The sequence below is a fragment of the Ascidiella aspersa genome, chromosome 2, assembly GCF_963924565.1.
Source record: "Ascidiella aspersa chromosome 2, kaAscAspe10.2, whole genome shotgun sequence".
Classification (NCBI taxonomy): Eukaryota; Metazoa; Chordata; class Ascidiacea; order Phlebobranchia; family Ascidiidae; genus Ascidiella; species Ascidiella aspersa.
In genome coordinates, this window is record NC_139448.1 from 34,987,841 (window position 1) to 35,007,016 (window position 19,176).

At 34.4% G+C, this 19,176-nt stretch overlaps 3 protein-coding genes across 3 annotated transcripts; 1 reads left to right on the plus strand and 2 right to left on the minus strand.

Moving 5' to 3' along the window:
• The first annotated feature begins 335 nt into the window (after positions 1–335).
• On the plus strand, positions 336–16,497 carry LOC146165487 (vacuolar protein sorting-associated protein 16 homolog). Its single transcript, XM_083381276.1, has 19 exons — positions 336–400; positions 562–653; positions 747–840; positions 1,925–2,054; positions 2,492–2,611; positions 3,528–3,684; positions 3,998–4,110; positions 4,552–4,846; positions 5,968–6,044; positions 6,552–6,683; positions 7,402–7,532; positions 7,871–8,015; positions 9,010–9,144; positions 9,721–9,823; positions 10,223–10,326; positions 11,622–11,804; positions 13,459–13,628; positions 14,821–15,021; positions 15,824–16,497. Exons 1-19 carry the CDS (start codon positions 354–356, stop codon positions 15,963–15,965), a joined length of 2,571 nt encoding a protein of 856 aa, XP_083237402.1. The 5' UTR covers positions 336–353; the 3' UTR covers positions 15,966–16,497.
• On the minus strand, positions 15,653–16,843 carry LOC146165488 (uncharacterized). The gene is made up of 2 exons (XM_083381277.1): positions 16,641–16,843; positions 15,653–16,408 (listed from the first exon to the last, which is right to left on the minus strand). The coding sequence occupies exons 1-2, from the start codon at positions 16,841–16,843 to the stop codon at positions 16,096–16,098; spliced, it is 516 nt and encodes a 171-aa protein (XP_083237403.1). The 3' UTR covers positions 15,653–16,095.
• Positions 16,844–16,867: 24 nt separating this feature from the next.
• Positions 16,868–18,195, minus strand: LOC146165489 (small integral membrane protein 8-like). Its single transcript, XM_083381278.1, has 2 exons — positions 18,037–18,195; positions 16,868–17,032 (listed from the first exon to the last, which is right to left on the minus strand). Exons 1-2 carry the CDS (start codon positions 18,190–18,192, stop codon positions 16,868–16,870), a joined length of 321 nt encoding a protein of 106 aa, XP_083237404.1. The 5' UTR covers positions 18,193–18,195.
• Positions 18,196–19,176: the final 981 nt, after the last annotated feature.

Sequence of the window (19,176 nt, forward strand, 5' to 3'; positions counted from 1 at the left end):
TTGCAAAGTTTTACAATGTTATCACTCGTGCCAAATTTTACCCAAATAAAATAAATTTGTTGGTTTTTGCAATGGGTAATCACCCAATATGATATACGATAGTAACTTTCCGGATAAAATTATATTTTTTAACTGAAGGGTTTGCCGATTAATATTGTTTATACTCTTTAAGCACTCACAGACGGTAACAAGTAACATGTTCGCTTCGTATTAGTTTTCTCTACTAAGGAATTAACCCAATGATTTTTTCGATTAGCTACAAAACTGTTGAAATAGAGATCAGGTTAAAGTGAAAACTAAAATGGTCCTGGGATAAACTTTTTTTTGCTTACCAGAGTACTTATTAATGAAAAATGTCTGAAACAATTGATTGGAATCCTTTTGGACAAAAGACTATTCGGTAAGTTGTAGATACTATAACTGCGTTTTATGCTTACAGGTGATGTAGTGATATAATAAACAAGGAAAATAACAATAATTAAAAACTAAGAATATTTAAAAAAATTCACTTTATCAAGTTTGCTGCACTAATCTGAAATTTATTTTTTTGTTGTTTTGCAGAAAATGTACACTTTACAGTCCTATGTGCTGGAAGCTGAATATAGATATTGCCAAAAAAATAGTTTGTATTTCAAAATACGGTGGTCTGATTGGTGAGTTAGTTAAGTGACTAATACTAGTTCACTTATTGTAAAAAAGTAGCCTCATTGCAAAATAGCAAACACTTTGTTTGTATGTTTTTCCAGCAACATCTTATGATGAGTCGCAAGGTGCAAAGAGCAGCAATCGTCCAGATGTGACGATATTTAATGCTGCTGGGAAGGAAATTTCAACTTTTAGGTTTATGTGTTAAGAAATTTATTGTTCTAACTGGAACAAGTTTGGTTTATCTGTGAACACAAGTCACATACCAGTGTCATGTTGACTATGCTATAATGATTAAAGTCAAATTAAGTCACTGTTTTTGAATGACTTGACTTAAGTCATTTTGGACAATTGACTGACTTGGACTTCAGTCTTTTCAGCCAAATAACTTGGGTGGAAATTAAATGTTTTGATTTATTATTTTTTAATGAAATTGGGTTGTACAATTGCTTGCTATGTGTTGCGTTTTATTGCTCTAATTATGAGTTTACTACGACTTGACTTGTTATTTAAACCAAAATATCGACATGGTTATTTTTTAAAGTACTTTACATGGGCTCAGTTATTTTAAATGATCTATTTGCAGAACATAGAATTATCAAAATTACATCAGTAACATATCTGAAAATATAGGTTGCAGTGTAATGATTTATTAAAAAAGGTGAAAGATTGTGCCAAATGCTAACCACTTTATATTACATGTTTAATTGATATAAAATACAAATAAGTTGTACATATCAATTTTATACATTTTTGATTATATTTAACCCCAATTTCGAGAAGATCAATAAGCAGGTTAGGTAATTTTTATCGTGTGTGTACCTACTCTGCATTACATTTTTATGGCATCCTTTTTTACTTTTAAAGCAGGCTGGCAGAATCTTGCCAGCCTTCTGGTGACAAGCATTTTTGGCGTAAATTCTTCAGTTTTTTGGCCCATCTATATGCCAAACACTGGCTTTTCCCTGATGCTAAACAACAGGCTTCATACTTTTTTCAGAAAGGCCCAAAAGAAGTATTTTCTGCCAATTTTAGTGCAAAATGTTCCTACATATTCAGCATTTGAAAAAAATATTGATTTAATATGTGTAGAACAAGCACACGTTTGTTTGGAAAGTCGATCTTTCAAAAAAAAAAAATTAAAATCAATTTTTTTTTTTTTTTTTTTTTTTTTTTGGACCAATTTCTTCGGTTTTCTGTCTGATTCTTCGGCCGACATAGTCGCCAAGTCGCCAGCTTTCTGCCATACTGCTTTTAAAGTGCATTATATTGTTTACAGATGGAACAGCGGGGCACTTATTGGGATGGATTGGACTCACGCTGATGAACTGTTATGTCTACAAGAGGACGGACAAATTTTAATCTACAACGTGTTCGGACAGTATCAGCGATCTTTCACAATGGGCATGGTATTAATACTTTCCTTCTAAAAAGTTTGATTCTAGTGGTTTTACAGAAAAAATAAGTAATTTTAGTGGTTGTGTCACACTACTCTTATGTTTTGATTTTTTACACTTAATGGGAAGTATAATTGAAGTAGTTTTATCTAAAAAAAATAAAGTTTTGTAGCTTAGCAACAAGCAGATAAATATTTTAAAAAGTTTTCATTCTAGTGATTTCACAAAATGTTTTGTTTAGTTGTTGAGTCACACTGATCATGTGTTTCGATTTTGTACACTCTCCGAAAAGTATAATTAAAAAAGTTTTATCTAAAAAAAATTTAAAGGTTTTAACTTAGCAACAAATAGATTTTCGAAAAAATGTGAAGGTGAAAAAATATGAAAATGATTAAATTGCGACATTTAAAAGTTAAATTAATGTGCTAATTAAAACACATTTTGCTCAGGAATGCAGAGAAAACAAGGTGATGGAATATGAAGTGTTCACTGGTCAGCATGGAACAGGGATTGTTGTTATGACGGGATTGTACAGGTTTCTTCTCATCAACAACATAGATGACAAAAAGGTTGGTGACTAAACTATGTTCTTTCTACTGTTTAGATATTTTTTTTTATTTTTCTATACACCTTAATCCACCAAATATAAGTTTTCCAAAATATGCAGTCTGATATTGTTTTTTTTTAGTGTTTATTTTGTTGGCTAACTTGCCAAAAGTATGAATTACATTAGCAATTTTATGGCAAAGTGAGGGGCATAATCGCAAACTAACCCATGTTATGAGTTGTTAGTTGTGTGCCTAGTAGCATTCGTGTATAAAACAGTGGTTCCCAAACTGGGGTCCCCAAGGAGAATAGTCTTTAGATTTTTAAACATTAGGCTTTAGAGAATGTTTTTAAACATTAGGCTTTAGAGAATGTTTTTAAACATTAGTTTATGTTTTAAACATTATGGGTCATCAATACTGTCTTAAGTTATGCTTTATTGTTCAATCATATAGCGTGTTTTAGGATATCTCTTGTGACATCATATCTATTATGCTGTACTACCTGCTATCAGCGAATCGTTGGCATTAGTTAGAAAGTTGTTACATTAGAAAGAATCGTGACTGCACTAGTGTACTACAACAAGAAACATGGGTCAACTGACCCTTAAATATTTATAGGGCCGCGAAATATTAAAATGTTTGCAACAGATCCACCTGGCAATGTTTTTAGAAAAGTTTGGGAACCGCTGGTTTAAAACGATAGCCAGGTATACTATACCCTTTGGAGATCATACCTTTATACTCTTGATGCTTATAAAATGCTACCTAGTTTGTTTGAGCTGATACATCTAACAATGAGCCCCAGACGTTCTGCTCCAAAATTTTACATTCTTTGATAGGTTGCATTGTAGGACATAATATTTGACATTATATAAAATATTTACAAACAGAAATATATTTTCTATCGAAATTGATAAAAAATTATTTTACTTTTCAGGTTCGTAAGCTTGCTGACATTCCAGGTCTTAAGAGCAGCCCACCAAACAGCTGGTGTGTTCTCCCAGGACCCCGAACCGCTAAAGTTCTCGCCTCAAACGAACGAGATATTCTTCTGCTTGATCAGGGTGATCATTGCTCCACACTAATACCAACTGGTTGGTTCATGTTGGTTTCACAGTTCGTATATCGCATTCTAAATAGCTTAAAATTGTTAGAACAATAATTGGCTGTTGTGTACTCTATATAGTCTCTGTATATAAAATTAAAAAAAGCTACTGGTGTTACCAAATGAACTTTAAAGTGTCTACTTTACATTTTTTCTGTTTAATACCTGATAAAGTTTTTATGATACAAAGAATTACTAAATTTCTACATATTTCATGATAAAGCTTTTTTAAAGATTACTGGATCATTTTCAAAATAAGTGCTATTTACAAAAGTCGGTATCACTGTAACGTTATTATGTAGGCATGAATTCAAATCCATCGTCGTACATCAAAATGTCAGTATCTGTTGATGGCAAGCATGCTGTTCTTTATTTGGATAACGGAACCTTGTGGATTGGATCGTCTGATTTACAGGTGATGTTCAAGTACAATGTACATACTACAATACAGAATGAAGCCGGCAAGAAAACAATTTTTCCCCAAACACAGGAAAAGTATTGCGAGTTCAACACGAACAATGGCAGTCGTCCTCAGCACTTTTTAAAAAATTAATTTTTTTTTTTTAACCCCCGATTATTATTTGGACCGAATATTTATTTTTGGGACATATCCTGTTTTTCCCGTTATTATTTTTTGGTTTGCTATGGTATGTTTCAGACCGATTTTCGTAGAGTGGTATGTAGGTGCATATACTAGGTTTATGAGGCTGCACCCCTAGGGGTCTTTGATTGGGGGACAAAACCAATAATGTGACGTCATCGTTTTAGTTTGCTGTAGCTATCGACTCCCATCTAGTTTAAATATTATTGTTGCTGGCTGAAAGGCGTGAAACTTAACGTTTTCCCACAAACACAGGAAAAATACTGCGAGTTCAACACCAACAACGGCAGTCGTCCAAAGCAGCTTGTATGGTGCTGCGATTCAATAGCACCAAACAACAACCAGCGTAACCTGGCAGAACGCGACATAGCAGTGGTGGTCTACTGGCCGGGTACCTTGCTGGTTGTGGGGCCCAAGAAGGACTGGGTGCGTTACGCAGTTGATGAAGACGATAGAAGCCCTGGAATGGGTTCTGCTGTGCTTTGTGCTGATATTGATGGGGTTCATGTGGTGACTGCTGATCGACACGACTTTCTACAACATGTGCCAAGTGCGTGGATTTTTATTTTTATAACGTTTAGAGTTGTTAATCAGTTTTGTAAACAAGCTATTTGTTAAATGGCTTTAGTTCAAGCCAGTTTTTTATTAATTTGACTAAAAAATAACAAAAAAACAACATAGAGGAATCAGGTGGCACTGTATTAAGACAAATTGTATTTGATTCTTGACAAGCTTTCGCACAACCGTGCTTCATCAGGTCAAAGTATAATTTGTCTTTATATAGTGCCACCTGATTCCTCTATTTAGAATTAGACAAATACGGCCATATACAAAAAAAAACATGTGGCATTCTACTGTTCATGTTGCATTCTAATGTGTCATAACTTGAGATAAATAGCTCAGTATCATAGTAAAATGCGAAATATCAACCCAAGTCATTAGACTTAATGATTTAAGTCCAAGTCAAGTCATTTCTCCAGATGCCGTTTAGTAGTACCGGTACTCGTCTATAACAGGGGGGTATTCAATTATTCATTCCGTTCCCTCACCGAATTAATGTATTATCGCCATGGAACTCCGCATTTCATACCTTAAAGTTCTTAAGAAAATTGTAATTTCCTGATCGAAGGATACCTATTTTATTGGTTTAACAGCTTATAAAACGTTGCCCTTGGCATCTAATCGGGTCGTGATATTTTTCAACGTTAGTTATCGGCTTTTGGTATCGGAATAGGATACAAGTATCGGAAATGCCAAATTGTTAGTGTTTGAAAACCAAATCTTTGCAAGTGCGCCCAGATAAGGGACAGTTTACCAGGGCACCTAGAATATTTAAGTTCCGTTGTAGGTGTGTCACCTAAAATTGGCTAATTTTAGTGTAAAAATATAGACAGATTCTTAATCAGAATTCTCTAGCTGCTATTTCATTTTTCGTTTGTTTTGTCCCGAAAAGTCGATCGTTTCTCCTCTATTTTCCCATCTTTTATTAAATAGATTTTAGGATTACGATCTTTCGTCCAATAAGTGTAATAGTTGCTTTGTGGTCTTCAATATCTCATAAAGAAATCCCTTAAAATAATCGTGGATTTAATCGTTCAAACGTTGTGCGCTAAGTATGTGGATATTTTGTTATTCACGTGTGGTGTTTTTCAGCTGATCTATATTATTCAGGTTCTGTTGAAAGTATCTTTAAAGTTGGGTCAATGGCCCCAGGGGCTCTTTTGAACGATGCCGCCAAGGAATACAGTGTAAGTTTTTAAAATATTGTAGGATTACATACATAATTTACAAAACTTGTATCATTCATTTTTAACCCGTCTTAATTCAGAGTTGCCACATAGTATTGGAATCTTTAATAATCATTGAATGTCTTAAGTTATGTGTTTTTGAAAGTAATTTTTTTTAGTTGCTTTAACCATTTCATTTATGCTGTTTTCCTTTCTAATCACATTCAAAAAGCGTCGGGCGATTCAATTTAGGGTCTTTAAAAAACTCGCTAACCTTCTTTTTGAATATCTTTTAAATTTATGATTTTTTTATTAATCTGCCAACCCTGTTTATTTATAGTCTATATTTTCTACTAAAAAATACTCCGAAATAACGACTTATCGTATATGGGTAACTCTATGATAAATTAAAAAATTCTGTGACTGGTTAATTACTTTTCATTTTCTAAATGCCGCACCGGAATTTAACCTCCCACTCGTTTCTGTTGCTAAACGATCAATCAATAATTTCCAGATTTGTTTTTGCAGCAAAAGAGTGAGAAGGCTGACGAATACTTGCGAATGTTGTTGGACAACGGTCAGTTGCCGGAAGCTGTGGAGAAATGTACACTGGCAGCTGCCGCAGAATTTCAGCCGAGGATTCAAAAGATACTGCTCACCGTAAGAATGTCTTATTTGTTTAAAAAAATGTAAAAAAAGAGACGAGATATCATGTTCGACCCCTATTTTGTATGTTGCAGAAAAGTGATTTTTCCTGAATAAATCAATCTGTGAAAAACAGAAAATAAATTTCGGCTGAATAGCATTTTTTTTTTTTCGAAACTCTAATAAATTTCGAAAATTTATACATAACTGTGGATGATTTTTAGATGAATGGTCTACTTTCTGGTAATAAGTAGTTTAGTTTATCAGTGTACCCTTTTTATATATTCGAAATATCGATACGCCACTGTGATGCGAGATTGCTCTATATATCACAGTGTACAGCGAATACAAGCTCGTATCGAAAACGTCTTAATCAAAATGATATCGATTGTTTTGTTTGTTGTTTGTTTTTAAGAGTGTAAAGTATGTTTATATACAAATTCTAAAGTTACATTTTTTATTACTTTTAGAAACACCACAAATAGGGTAAAAATAATTATTGGTTGGAACCTAACGCTTTTATGTCTAAATTTTTGCAAATAGCGTAAATAGTTAGTTAATGGAGTTTAAATAAAGTAAATAATTTTAAATCCTCGTTTTTGTCCACATGATTTACTACAATTTTTTAGTACGTTTTTCAAAGTTTCAATTGATACAATGAATAAAGTAATTAATATTCAGTCATTTCGTCATTATGTCTTTCCTTTATGCTTAAAAAAATTCATTTTCACAGGCTGCCTCGTTCGGAAAATCCTTCGTGCCAAGTCCAAAGCTTACCAACCTTTTCGTTCACACTTGTCAAAGCTTGAGGATTTTGAACGCCGTTCGTGACTTTAACGTTGGAATTTCCTTAACTGCTGCACAGTAAGTTTACATACTTGGGTACACTGTGCATGAACCTGTAATGTAGCTTAATAATGAATTGCAAAGCCAAAAAGTGCGAGTAGAGCGACATCATCCTAGTTAAGACGTTTTCGTATCGAAACGTATTCATCAAGATGATGTCGATTTACAAGTTTACATGCGTTTTCCGAAGTGATTTATCTTTAAACTGTTTTACGACATTCAAGTCTGTTAATATCTCATATGGTACCTATAGTGAATTGACTGATCGCTTATTTGAATAGGTTGCCGAAAGGTTGGTTAACTATTACAATTACCAGAGGAGCTGTTTTTTGATTATAACAAACATTACTTTTTAGATTGAATCACTTGACGATCGATGTTTTAATTGACCGTCTTGTGTCACGGAGGGAATTCCACCTCGCTTTTCACATCTGCAAGTATCTAAAGATACCTGAGGACAAGGGTTCAAGTAGGATATTGTCACACTGGGCATGCTACAAGGTAAATCGTTGTTAAAACTTTTCGAAAAAATGGAAATACATTACACCATTGGGTTAATATACGAGGGGGAATAAATGGTTGGACACTAATGGACAGTTACACTTTATATAGGCGCTTTTGTTGTGTGTATGTGTTTTTATATAATTTATTAGGAAGATTTAAAGCCATCTATTTCGAAAGCTAGCACTTTTTTCCTAAAAAAGTTAAGGATTTATGCAATCATGAACAATGGACTAAAAAATTTTTTTCTGAAAAAACTTTTCTTTACTAGCATTTGTCCTTTATTTGGCTAATATGTCAGTTGTTTTGCTATTTATTTGAATATTTGACCCGTATTATACTTTACTTCCACATTCATTTTACTCTTTATTCTTCTAGTAAATTTGTTTGAATTTATATTTTTAAATATTCTTTAACCCTAAGTTAAACAAACTTTATTTTGTGTTTTAAAATCATTTTTAGCGCAATTTTTCGTGCGAATTTACTGTCGGTCTGTATCAACTAGCACAGTGCTCTTCAACCTATTTTGGTTTGGCGAACCCTTAAGGTTGTTGTGACGAACTCATGCACCCTGTTTACTTAAAAGGTAAACTGAGGTAAGAAGCGATATGAAAAATCTTCACGCACATCAATACCATCATGTCAATTAAACCGAACGGAACTGTCGAAAACACTGTCTGTGAGAGTTCGATTATGGCTGCAGACTGCATGAGAGTATTATACAGAGGTCAATTTATTCATCAGTGGAAACCTACATCTTTTTTCTAATATCCTGAATGTCAAAGATTAATAGTTTATTAAAAGTTTGTAATGCACGTTGTATACCTTTTCGTACTGGTGCACCCCATGCATATTTTGGTGCATCCTAGGGTGCACCGTGCACACCGGTTGAAGAGCACTGAACTAGCAAACATATTTAAGTATAAATATTCCTATCACTGTAGACAGAGTTTTTCTATTGAAACTGATTTTCAATGCAATTATTGTTGCATAGGTGCAGCAAAGTGACGTTGATGATGAGAGCATAGCAAGAGCCATCAGAGACAAGCTTAAACTCGCCCATGGTGTGTCTTACGCTGATATTGCTGAAAAGGCTGTGGAATGTGGTAGAAAGGATCTCGCCATAAAAGTAGGTTGAAGAAACGTTAGTTTGTTGCCATTTATAAACAGTAATTGCATATTTTCATTGATCATGTGTATTGCTTGTTATCTAGATGCTGACTTTTTTCACAGTGTGTCCAAAATTTTCGAAATATGATGTCACTAAATGCGCGCTGAGAATATAAGATATTTACAGGATATCCGGCTGAGCAGATCAAACTCGGCTTCCATGGTTGTTACCTAATAGCAGTTATTACTTGCTCTTGTCTCGTCGCATTTCAGTATATTTTCACTTTATACGGCGTAAAAAGCGGAATATACAGAAACAAGCCGACAGAAATACGTTTAGAATAATACTTTTTTGTTTGCAACATTTTCAAAGGCAATGAGAGTAAATATTAAAAAATATGAAGTATTTTGACAATGTTGCCTTTAATCATAATTACAATGTTAGCTAATTTCGAGCATTGAAGTTGAAGTCTTGCTGGAACCTCCAACCGTTATTCGTCTATTTATAATGAAACACTTGAAATTTGGTATTTCTCTAGGCTTAGCATAGTCCCTGCATTTCAAAGCGCTTTCAAACACTCAATTTGTTTTACAGTTGCTGGAGTTCGAACCTCGCGCCTCCGAACAAGTTCGACTTCTATCCAAGCTGGGCAACCACACGCTGGCGCTAGAGAAGGCAGTATTAAGCGGCAACACAGGTATTACATTCTACTATAGTTGGAATTTAATCTTAAAAAACTGTGTTACCATTTTTACCAAGTTATATTGGTTTTTCACTGTTTTGAGAGGTACCTACATTTAGTTTGACGTAAATATGAAGGTTAGACACCTAAATTTTAACGACAGTTGCGATTTTATTCTTAAACCATGGTTAGGGTGAACAAACTCTGTTAGTCAAAAGTGTGTTTTTAAGTTGTCCATAGCTTTAAAAAAAATTTTTTATTGCTTTGGTCACTATGCATTTAACCGAAGTTTGAAGAAAAATTAAAAAATATGTTCATATATTCTCCTTCTGCGAAACCTTTTAATTTTTTTATGAATTCAATGCGCCCATACATTTTGTACAAAAGTTTATCTTTGCACTCAAAAACCAACAGACCTTGCTTACTCCGCCATCGCTAAGCTGAGGGAACGATCGAGTCTTTCCGACTTTCTTGTGGCGATTAGACGACAACCGGTCGCCTACAAGCTCTATCTCAAGGTAGGAAAACAAAAAATCTTGCCTAAACTAATAATTTCCCCATAGGATAGTATCTTTGTCAAAGATTTAATTATCGCAGCCCTTTTGTGCCAAACTATTGAGATGTGCGTTTGGCGCGGGTACCACTGTTTTAAATCGGCTACCCGTCGACTCGGCATGTGTGTTTGCCTTATACCAGGGGTTCCTAAACTGGGGTCCATGGACCCCTTAGGGGTCCGTGAACTAGTTTCAGGGGGTCCATGAAGGCCTAATTGAAATATCAGTGTATATTTAAGAAGTAATCAATTTATCAAAGAAAACAGTTGTTTAGTTAAAAATAAAACGGTTTGTCAATGAATGCATTGTATTGTGACGTAAATTTATTACGTCATTTTTGAATTTTTTTGCCTTCTGTGGTGCACGCTAGGCCAAAAAAAATCTTAGAGGTCCGCGGTAAAAAAAGTTTAAGAACCCCTGCCTTATACTGATTGTCGTACTGTCCAATAAACGTCTTTCTCAAAAAGTCAATCTATGTTCTTAGCGGCTACTTTGGAGATTTGGTCCCAAATTGGTGTACGACAATCTTTATGCAGCATAAGTACATGTGCCTCTTTTTTCACCCAGTGTATAACTTTGCTAGATTACAAGACCGCTCAAATAGCATTCTACAAACATTAGCACAATTTTTGAATATTTTATGTTTCAATACGAACAAGCTAAATTTCAGGAAAAAGTAGAAATGTCGAAATTTGTAGCAAACAGATTATGACCAAAATACGTAAAAAAAGTATCGGTCGATTATTATCTATTCAATACTATCAGAATCTAATACAGTGGTTCCCAGACTTTTTTGGCTCGCGGCACACTAAAAATATCTTAAATACTTCGCGGCACACTTTTAAGAGAACAACAATGGAGTAATTTTACAATTGCCCTTAACACGCGACAAACTATAATTATGTAAATGCCTCAATATGAATAATTTGTAATATATAGTGCGTATTTAAGTCTAAAATGCTTGCGTGTATGCCTATTGGTAATTGAAATAACTTATTTTCCAAAATTACAAAAAGTTTCGTGGCACACCTGGAAATCTCTCGAGGCACACTAGCGTGCCGCGGCACACAGTTTGGGAATCACTGATCTAATAGGATGTATTCGGAATAAGGTTTGGTTAGAAAATAACTAGACTCACTATTTATAGTTTATGGAATTTTTTACCTTTTTCATTGCATTTTTTTTCAAAATTGGAACTAGCCACCATCTTCGAAATAAGAAACTCAGTCAACAATCACCCATTTATTGTTACGTCACAGTCGTGTCGCGATCAAAACGAGCAGATGCTCAAAGACCTTCACGAGCAAGAAGACAACTTCGCCGCGCTAGCCCATTGTCACGTCATAGACAGCTTCTCGACGTTTCGTCCCGAGGACCGAGTGATGTCACTGCACGCCGCGCGAGACAGCTTCAGCAAAACCAGGGACGAATTCGGAGTTAAGGTGAGTAGCTCCAGTAACCTGGCCAAAAAACGAGTAATTACTCAGTTTACTTTCATGGCGGTGGCGTCATTATTTGTCCTCTGGTGTAAAAGCGGTAAATTTTTCTAAAAGCAAAACCAGGGACGAGTCCGGGTTTAAGGTAAGTAAAACTGTCGCCCACAGTTATGACGTCATGTTTCGACCCGAATAATGGCGGAATATTTTGAAAAAAAATTAGCAAATCCTGTTTCGTATTGACCGTTGCCTTCAGCTGAACTAACCATTGCCGTGGGGATCTCAAAACTCAAAACTGATTTGCCTGCCTGATTGCCGAAAACGTGTTTTCCTATCTGTGAACATTTCGTTCCGCATTGTGGTTTTAGTTACTCTCATAACGATTGGTTGTTCATTGTTTCATTTTTCGCTAAACATATTCTGCATTGCCAACGTTCCTTAGCATTTTTGCTTTAATCTTCTTTTTTATCGTTGATATTTCCTATTTTTTGTTGTAACGTGAGTTCCTTATACCTTCAGGGTCAACTGACTCGATAACCACTTTGCTGTTCTTCGTTGATCCTTTGCTACTGTGTTCGCATTTGTAGCAACAAACAAGCGTTATCAATCGTTAAAGTAAACCTGGACCAAGAACGAGTACTCGGTTCACTTTCATGGCGGTGACGTTATTTTTATAACCCGTGTTAAAGCAGTAAAACAAAAATTAGCACGAATAGGAACGCGCTTGAGGTTGAGTCGAATTTTCGGAAAACGTTACTCGGTTGAGTAATGAGAAGGGCGAATATTTTTTGACCAAAAATATAGGAAATTTTGACCTAAAAAATTAAACTTTTGACAAATTTTGACCTGAAAATAATTTATTTTGACCTGTTAGAAATTCAACCTAGGCGTCGTTAATCCCGCGTTTTTTTATACTGTATATTGCTCTAATAAAGATATAATACGGATAAAATGACTTTATACTTATATCAAAACTAATTTTTTTTGATAAATCGAAAGATAAATTCCAAAATAACCGAACGACCAATTTCAAAAAGCTGACTTTAGTTTTTTTTCTATTTTTTAAGCGATTTATATGCATTTTATTCGATTTTGACTAACAAAAAAATTTGACAAATTTTGACCTAACGTAAAATTTTGACAAAATTTTGCCTTTTTTCGACGAGTCAAAAAATATTCGCCCTAGTAATGAGTAATTACCGGGCTTGGTCGCTCATGTCATTTGTACACTCGTTTAGGTGGAAAGCGGTAATTATTTTGTAATCAATAAAAGCAAGTTTAGAGTCGTGCTTATTTTCTCGGTCGAGTAACGACTATTGCGCAATCACTTGACTTTGACACAGCGTATTTTTTAGCCGAGTAACGAGTAGTGTGACGAACTCTGTAATTACATCATTTATTGCCGTTAGTCGTTTTTTAGTACTTGGAAAACTAGTTTAAAGTAAGACTTAACTCGGTCGAGTAACGAGTAACTTATTAACGCTAATTCATAAAACATGACAAAAAAGTTTTGAGTTATGTAAGTTTAAGGAGCCGAGTGCCGTTTTTTTGTGAAAACAAAATCAAAAGTGACTGACATCGCTTAATAATAGGACTTGTTTTTTATATAATTATGTCATTTAATAATTCGTTTCAAGAACTAAAACTGGTTTCCTCGTAGATGACCGAAGAACAGCTGATGCTTCTTCGCGAACAAACTCAGCTTGAGCAAGAAACCGACAAGAGCTTTGTAGAGCTTTCCCTGCACGACACCATCCACGCACTGCTCATGTGCGACCAACTGAAGAAGGCAGAACAGATGAGGAAACAGTACAAAGTCGTCGATAAAAGGTTACTCGACTGTAACACAACACAAACTTGTTTGATTCTAAATATTTTTTCAACATATAGCAAGCAAATAGCTTTATGTGCAAAACTTAGGATAAATAACCCAATTTCTCAGTGAAAAATGCTTTATGAAACCTTTTCATTTCAACACAAGTCATTTTATTTAAAAGACGTTTGTCAAGTCTAGTTATTTGTCCAAAATTCCTAAGTCAAGTCATTTTGTTTAAAAGACTCACTGTTTTCAAATGCGGAAAGAACAAACATGCTGGTGGAGTATACTGGTTGGAGCTTGTAGTAAGACGTAGTGAGAATATAAAAGCCCATTCAGAAGTAGGGAGCATTATGATGTTAATTTTGTATAAAGAGTAATTCGAAACGTTCAAAATGCTACGTATTTCTGTATGGGCTTTGATATTCTTACAACAACCTCCAACCATTATGCTCCACAATCATGTTCGTTTTTTAGCATTTGAAAACAGTGAGTCTTTTAAACAAAATAACTTGACTTAGGAATTTTGGACAAATAGTCTTTCAGACAAATGACTTGTGTTGAAATGAAGTGTTTTCTTTGCATATTTCACTAAGAACCGACTACAGTTGTTTCCGTTGTTAGATTTTTTAAGATTGGTTCTAAGCTGATATTCATTGAATCCGAACTATATTTTGCTATAGATGTTTTTGCGTTTTTTTCATTTCAAGCTTACAGAAATTCCGTGAAAAGAATTGGATAGCCAAAGATTTGCTTTTAAGCCTTAGTATTTTTGTCACAGCTAAAAAAATGTTTGAGTTACACTGTTTTAAGACGTGCCTATTCGGTGATTCTTCAATTTCAGCAGTGTATGTTTATTTTTAGACTAAGAGTGTCGGCCATTGTTTTGTTACATCAAACACTTTCCTTTTTTATTTCACGTTATAAATGCAAACAGTTTATTTAGCTTTTTGTGTAATAAGTTACAACAAACTGGTTTGGAATGATTTTTGAGGTACTTTACAAAGGGATTTTATGGCCAATTTCCCAATTTCTTATTTTAGGTTATATTATATAAAACTATATATAATAAATCTTAAATATTTTCAAAGGGACTAAAATGCCAACTTAAAACGTATTACACGCCACGCGAGTGCTGTAACCTGTAATATAACGGTTAAAACCTGTGAAGAAAATACTCCCATGACCAAAACATGTTTTAACAAGATGGTGGTGGCTGAGAATACAGGCGCTGGCAGAGAAAGGCTACTTCAGTGAAATGGAGACGTTCTCTAAGTCGAAGAAGTCTCCCATCGGCTACCTTCCCTTCATTGAGATGTGCATGAAGCACAACGCACCTAACGAAGTCAGCAAGTATATCTCCAGAGTGCCGACTGAACAGAGAGTACCTGCTCTGCTTAAAGTCGGGTGAGATGTTTTTATTCGTTTATTGAACCGACCGAATTTTGTTAAGCTAATGATAAGGCTTGTCATGTGCTAGAAAGAGTGATCACTATTTTTTGGACATCCAATTATCACCAAACAAAAAAAAGTAATACCAGATATATTTAGGCCTAATTACCACAAAGACTTTAAAATAATTTGTGTATTGTAAAGTTTTTAATTTATTTTATGTGGGGCTTAACTTGTTTAAAAAGTACTTTTGTAAAAACAAATTTTAAACTATTTGTTTTTGTGTTGACCACTAGAATGTTTATACTTTTTTGTTTTCTTGTATCTGAAACGTGTTGAGTAATCCAATTTTAGGTCTTTAAAATCTTTTAAAATTCCGTTAAAGGTTTTTTGTAAAACTGTAAATTATAAACAACATGTGACAACCCTATATATATATATATATGGGGTTTTAGCTCATTTTAGGCCTTGACTGTCACAAAGTTACAGTTGCTGTTCCATATACATTCAGTTCCATTATGAAAACTGGAATGTTATAAATTACAAATGACTAGATTCCTCAGCTTTTTTGGCAACAAATGTTATCGTTATTTTATACGTATTATTATTTTGGTTAGACATCAATTAATTGCAAAAATTGCCATACAGATGGTGAGCATGGTAATAATAGCTTGAGAGGAGCATTTTTTTATTGATAAAATGCAACAACTACATCGAAAAACATGTATTTGCAACATATGCATTATCCTACTGAGTTTGGTATTAGGAGAGATTTCACAACTCCATCAAACTGGAATTGTTTTATTAATGTTTCCAGAAATGTGAAAGCTGCCTCCGATTTGGCAACTCAAACCAAGAATCCTGTCGACTTGGACATGGTTCTAAAAAGATGCGGGGCAGAACACAGAGACATAGCGGAGCATGTGAAAAACCAACTCATCCAATTACAACGCAGATAAAAAATAATCCCAGCATTATAAATTCAAAATCTGAAACTTTTTTCACAAATTATCGCTTTTTATTTTTAATGTTCAACGTGCAATTTTTTCTTAATGATTCACAAATATATCGCTCATGAAATAACAAGCGTCAAAGATTGAATCTTTTAAACACTGTTCGGAGGGTTATTTGATTCAGCAAAACCCAGAAAATGCACCCAACGTTTCCGTAAACACCCGTTGGGAAAGCAATTATCCACGCTAAAGCTCCAAAAGGAATGTGTTTAGCATTGAACTGCCACACTGGTTCATATCGGTACATTATTGAAATGTAGATGAAAGCAATGGCAATTGTTACTCTTGCAATCCAGTAGGCTGCTGTTCTGATTATCAAAACTTGCTGCGAGAACTTTGACGATATTGTTGAAATTTTCTGCTTTAGAGCATCAATTTTTCTCTGCAATCTGAACAAAAAATGAAAGTTGTCATTCTGTTATTCCAATACATATGGTTTTGAAAAAATCATAAAATATGCATAAATTGTTTAAATTTAATTAAGAAATAATATTATATTAGAGAGTGTACAATGGTGCTTAAGTTCCTATTTTTTGAAAACACAGAAGCAATTTTTTCATTATCACCAGACTTTATTGGTTAAAATTGGTGAACAAGGGTTAATCTTAGTTTTTATCAAACCTGGCATATTTTGCGAATTCATCCATCATGCTAATTTTCTTTTGTTTTTCAACCAGCGCTTGCATTTCCATTTGCATGTTGTTGAAATCTTTATAGCTTGGAGATAGCAGAAGCAGCCTCTTAATCGGCACCACACACAAGTTCATAATATAGTGGAGGGCATATTGCAAAACAGACAAAATAAATATAACAAACATTAGCATGTTTTTTTGTGTATGTTGAAGTCTTTAATCCCACTTTGAAATTCTTCTCTGTGTAGTTTTCACTGATCCGTCGGGCCCGTAAATCTCGTAAACACCGGCTGATTTATTTTCGGAAACTGCGTTTAAGTAGGCAAGATAGGCAACACATCCAGTAATAGCAACCAGGCCAATTCCCATCACAACCTTGTTCTGTAATAGGAAAAAAAAACAGAACATAAAAACGCATTCACAAATCTAGGGTAAAACTTTGAACAAATTTTATAAGTATCATAACCAAGCCAATTCCCATCACAACCTTATTCTGCGAAAAAGAAAAAATACAGTTAAACAGAACACGAAAAACACACTCGCAAATCTAGAGTTTAAGTTGCCACTTTAGGAAGAAGATTGCAGTGAGAACCACTTATGTAATGAATAAGTCAATGAATTGGGTTGAAATATCTTGGACTAAAGTTATTATACAAATTTCAAAATGACACTGGTAAGAACGAAATGAAAATAAAAGTTTGAACAAATTTTATAGGTATCACAACCATGCCAATTACCACTGCTGGAAAGTATGGCTGATCTCGACGAGATCTCGCGGATGCACGGCCGAAAATATCCGTGTGACCGGGTGCAACAAAGGGCAAAAAAGTGCACCTCGGATTCACTTTCAAATATCTGGGTGCACTTTATGATTTCCAATGTATACTGTATTGCATACTTTTGCACTGTTAACGTATTCCGCACTAGTGTTTTCGGGTGCAGTTCAGATTTTTTCGGGGTGCACTTTTAAAAGGTTGAAAAAATCTCGCGGGTGCACTTGCCATACTTTCCACAGTGGCCAATTACCAGTACAACCGGATTCAGTACAAATAAAAAAAATAGCACAAAGCATGATAAAGACAACTTAATAATCTGAAGTTATGAGCAAATCCACATAAAGTCAATTCCCAATACAATCTTATTCTGTACAAAAAACAGTTTAGACATAAAACACAACAAACAAATTCGTACAAGACAGGTTGAGTTCGTAATAGAAAAAAGGTAAACAAAGTCTACAACAAAATTAATGACAGAAAACTGTGCAAAAGAGTAGAACCAAAAAAAAATGTTAACACTTCACTGCAAACCACAATAAAACGATTTCGCAAAACAAGATTGAATACATCATTAATTTACATGTTCACTTTAAGGTCTTTTTAACCTACCGGCTTGGCATAAAGCTCGAAATTAACAGCACGGAACGCAGCCGAAGTTTTAAGGCTGCGAATTCCGCCCTGATCTGGTGCAACTTTGGGTGGTTCTTTATCGACAAGGGGCACTTTATCTACCGGTTCTTTTGGCGTCTCAGGGTTAGCGGACATTTCGTTTTCGCTTATGTTTATTCTTGGCAAGCAATGTGCATATGAAAAAACGTCTATGACTCAGCATTTAAAATTGTTTAAAGTTTTGCCGACCAATTAAATAAATTACTGTATTTTGTTAACCTTATTTTTTTGTTCCAACTAAATTTAAAATTAAGCGAATTATTTCAAGGCTTTGTTTATTTTAAATATTTTGTTTTTCAAAATTTAGAAAAAAACATACACGTCACCCGTTTTATGCGACGTTCTCCGATTTTGAGATATCCGTGGCAGCTAAAGCTTAAGTACTTTTTAACAAAAAGCCGGTTCAAGTTCTTTTAAGCTACATGTCAATATATGGTATAAAACTATAAATATCTTGCGTTGGTTAAATCGTATTTTATATTTATTGAAACTGCTGCATAACTGAGTATGTTTTTTATAATAAGCCGTTTGAAACTGTTTGGCAATGAAACATTTGAGGGGGTAATACTAATTTACGGAATGATGAATGGTCGGAACGCTCACTTATTTAAGTGTTACCACTTTAAAAAAATATTAAACCAACGCACAATATTTGAGTTAGGGTGGGGTTAGGGTTTGGGTGAAGGTGGGTCAAGTGTTATTATATTTAATAATAATACTTTGAGCGTTCTGACCATTCCGACCATTCATCATTACGTAAATTAGTGTTACCCATTTGAGGTGAATGTTGGGTGAAACATTTTTAGATAGAAAGTTTAGATTGAAAGTTGTTTTGTATTTTGTTATGTTTCGCCGGTTTTTAATTTGCCGGTTATAACGTAGGCTATTTCTCAAACGCATTATGGGTCTGAATATATATTAAACATTAACAAAAAATTACAACATATCAGCTATTGAACTATGAATTTACCTGTCCACAATTGAAAGTATGGTAAAGTGCACCCACGATTTTTCGCAACAGACTAGACCCGCACCCCTAGAAAATAAATATTCACCCGGTTTTTCCAAATGTTATAATGT

Coding starts and splice junctions, on each gene's coding strand:
- LOC146165487 (XM_083381276.1), top strand. CDS start 354: ATGTCTGAAACAATTGATTGGAATCCTTTTGGACAAAAGACTATTCG. Junction 2,612..3,527: donor ACAACATAGATGACAAAAAG/GTTGGTGACTAA, acceptor TTTACTTTTCAG/GTTCGTAAGCTTGCTGACAT. Junction 3,685..3,997: donor CTCCACACTAATACCAACTG/GTTGGTTCATGT, acceptor GTTATTATGTAG/GCATGAATTCAAATCCATCG.
- LOC146165488 (XM_083381277.1), bottom strand. CDS start 16,843: ATGCTAATGTTTGTTATATTTATTTTGTCTGTTTTGCAATATGCCCTC. Junction 16,409..16,640: donor GAATTCGCAAAATATGCCAG/GTTTGATAAAAA, acceptor TTTTTTGTTCAG/ATTGCAGAGAAAAATTGATG.
- LOC146165489 (XM_083381278.1), bottom strand. CDS start 18,192: ATGTCCGCTAACCCTGAGACGCCAAAAGAACCGGTAGATAAAGTGCCC. Junction 17,033..18,036: donor TCGAGCTTTATGCCAAGCCG/GTAGGTTAAAAA, acceptor TTCCTATTACAG/AACAAGGTTGTGATGGGAAT.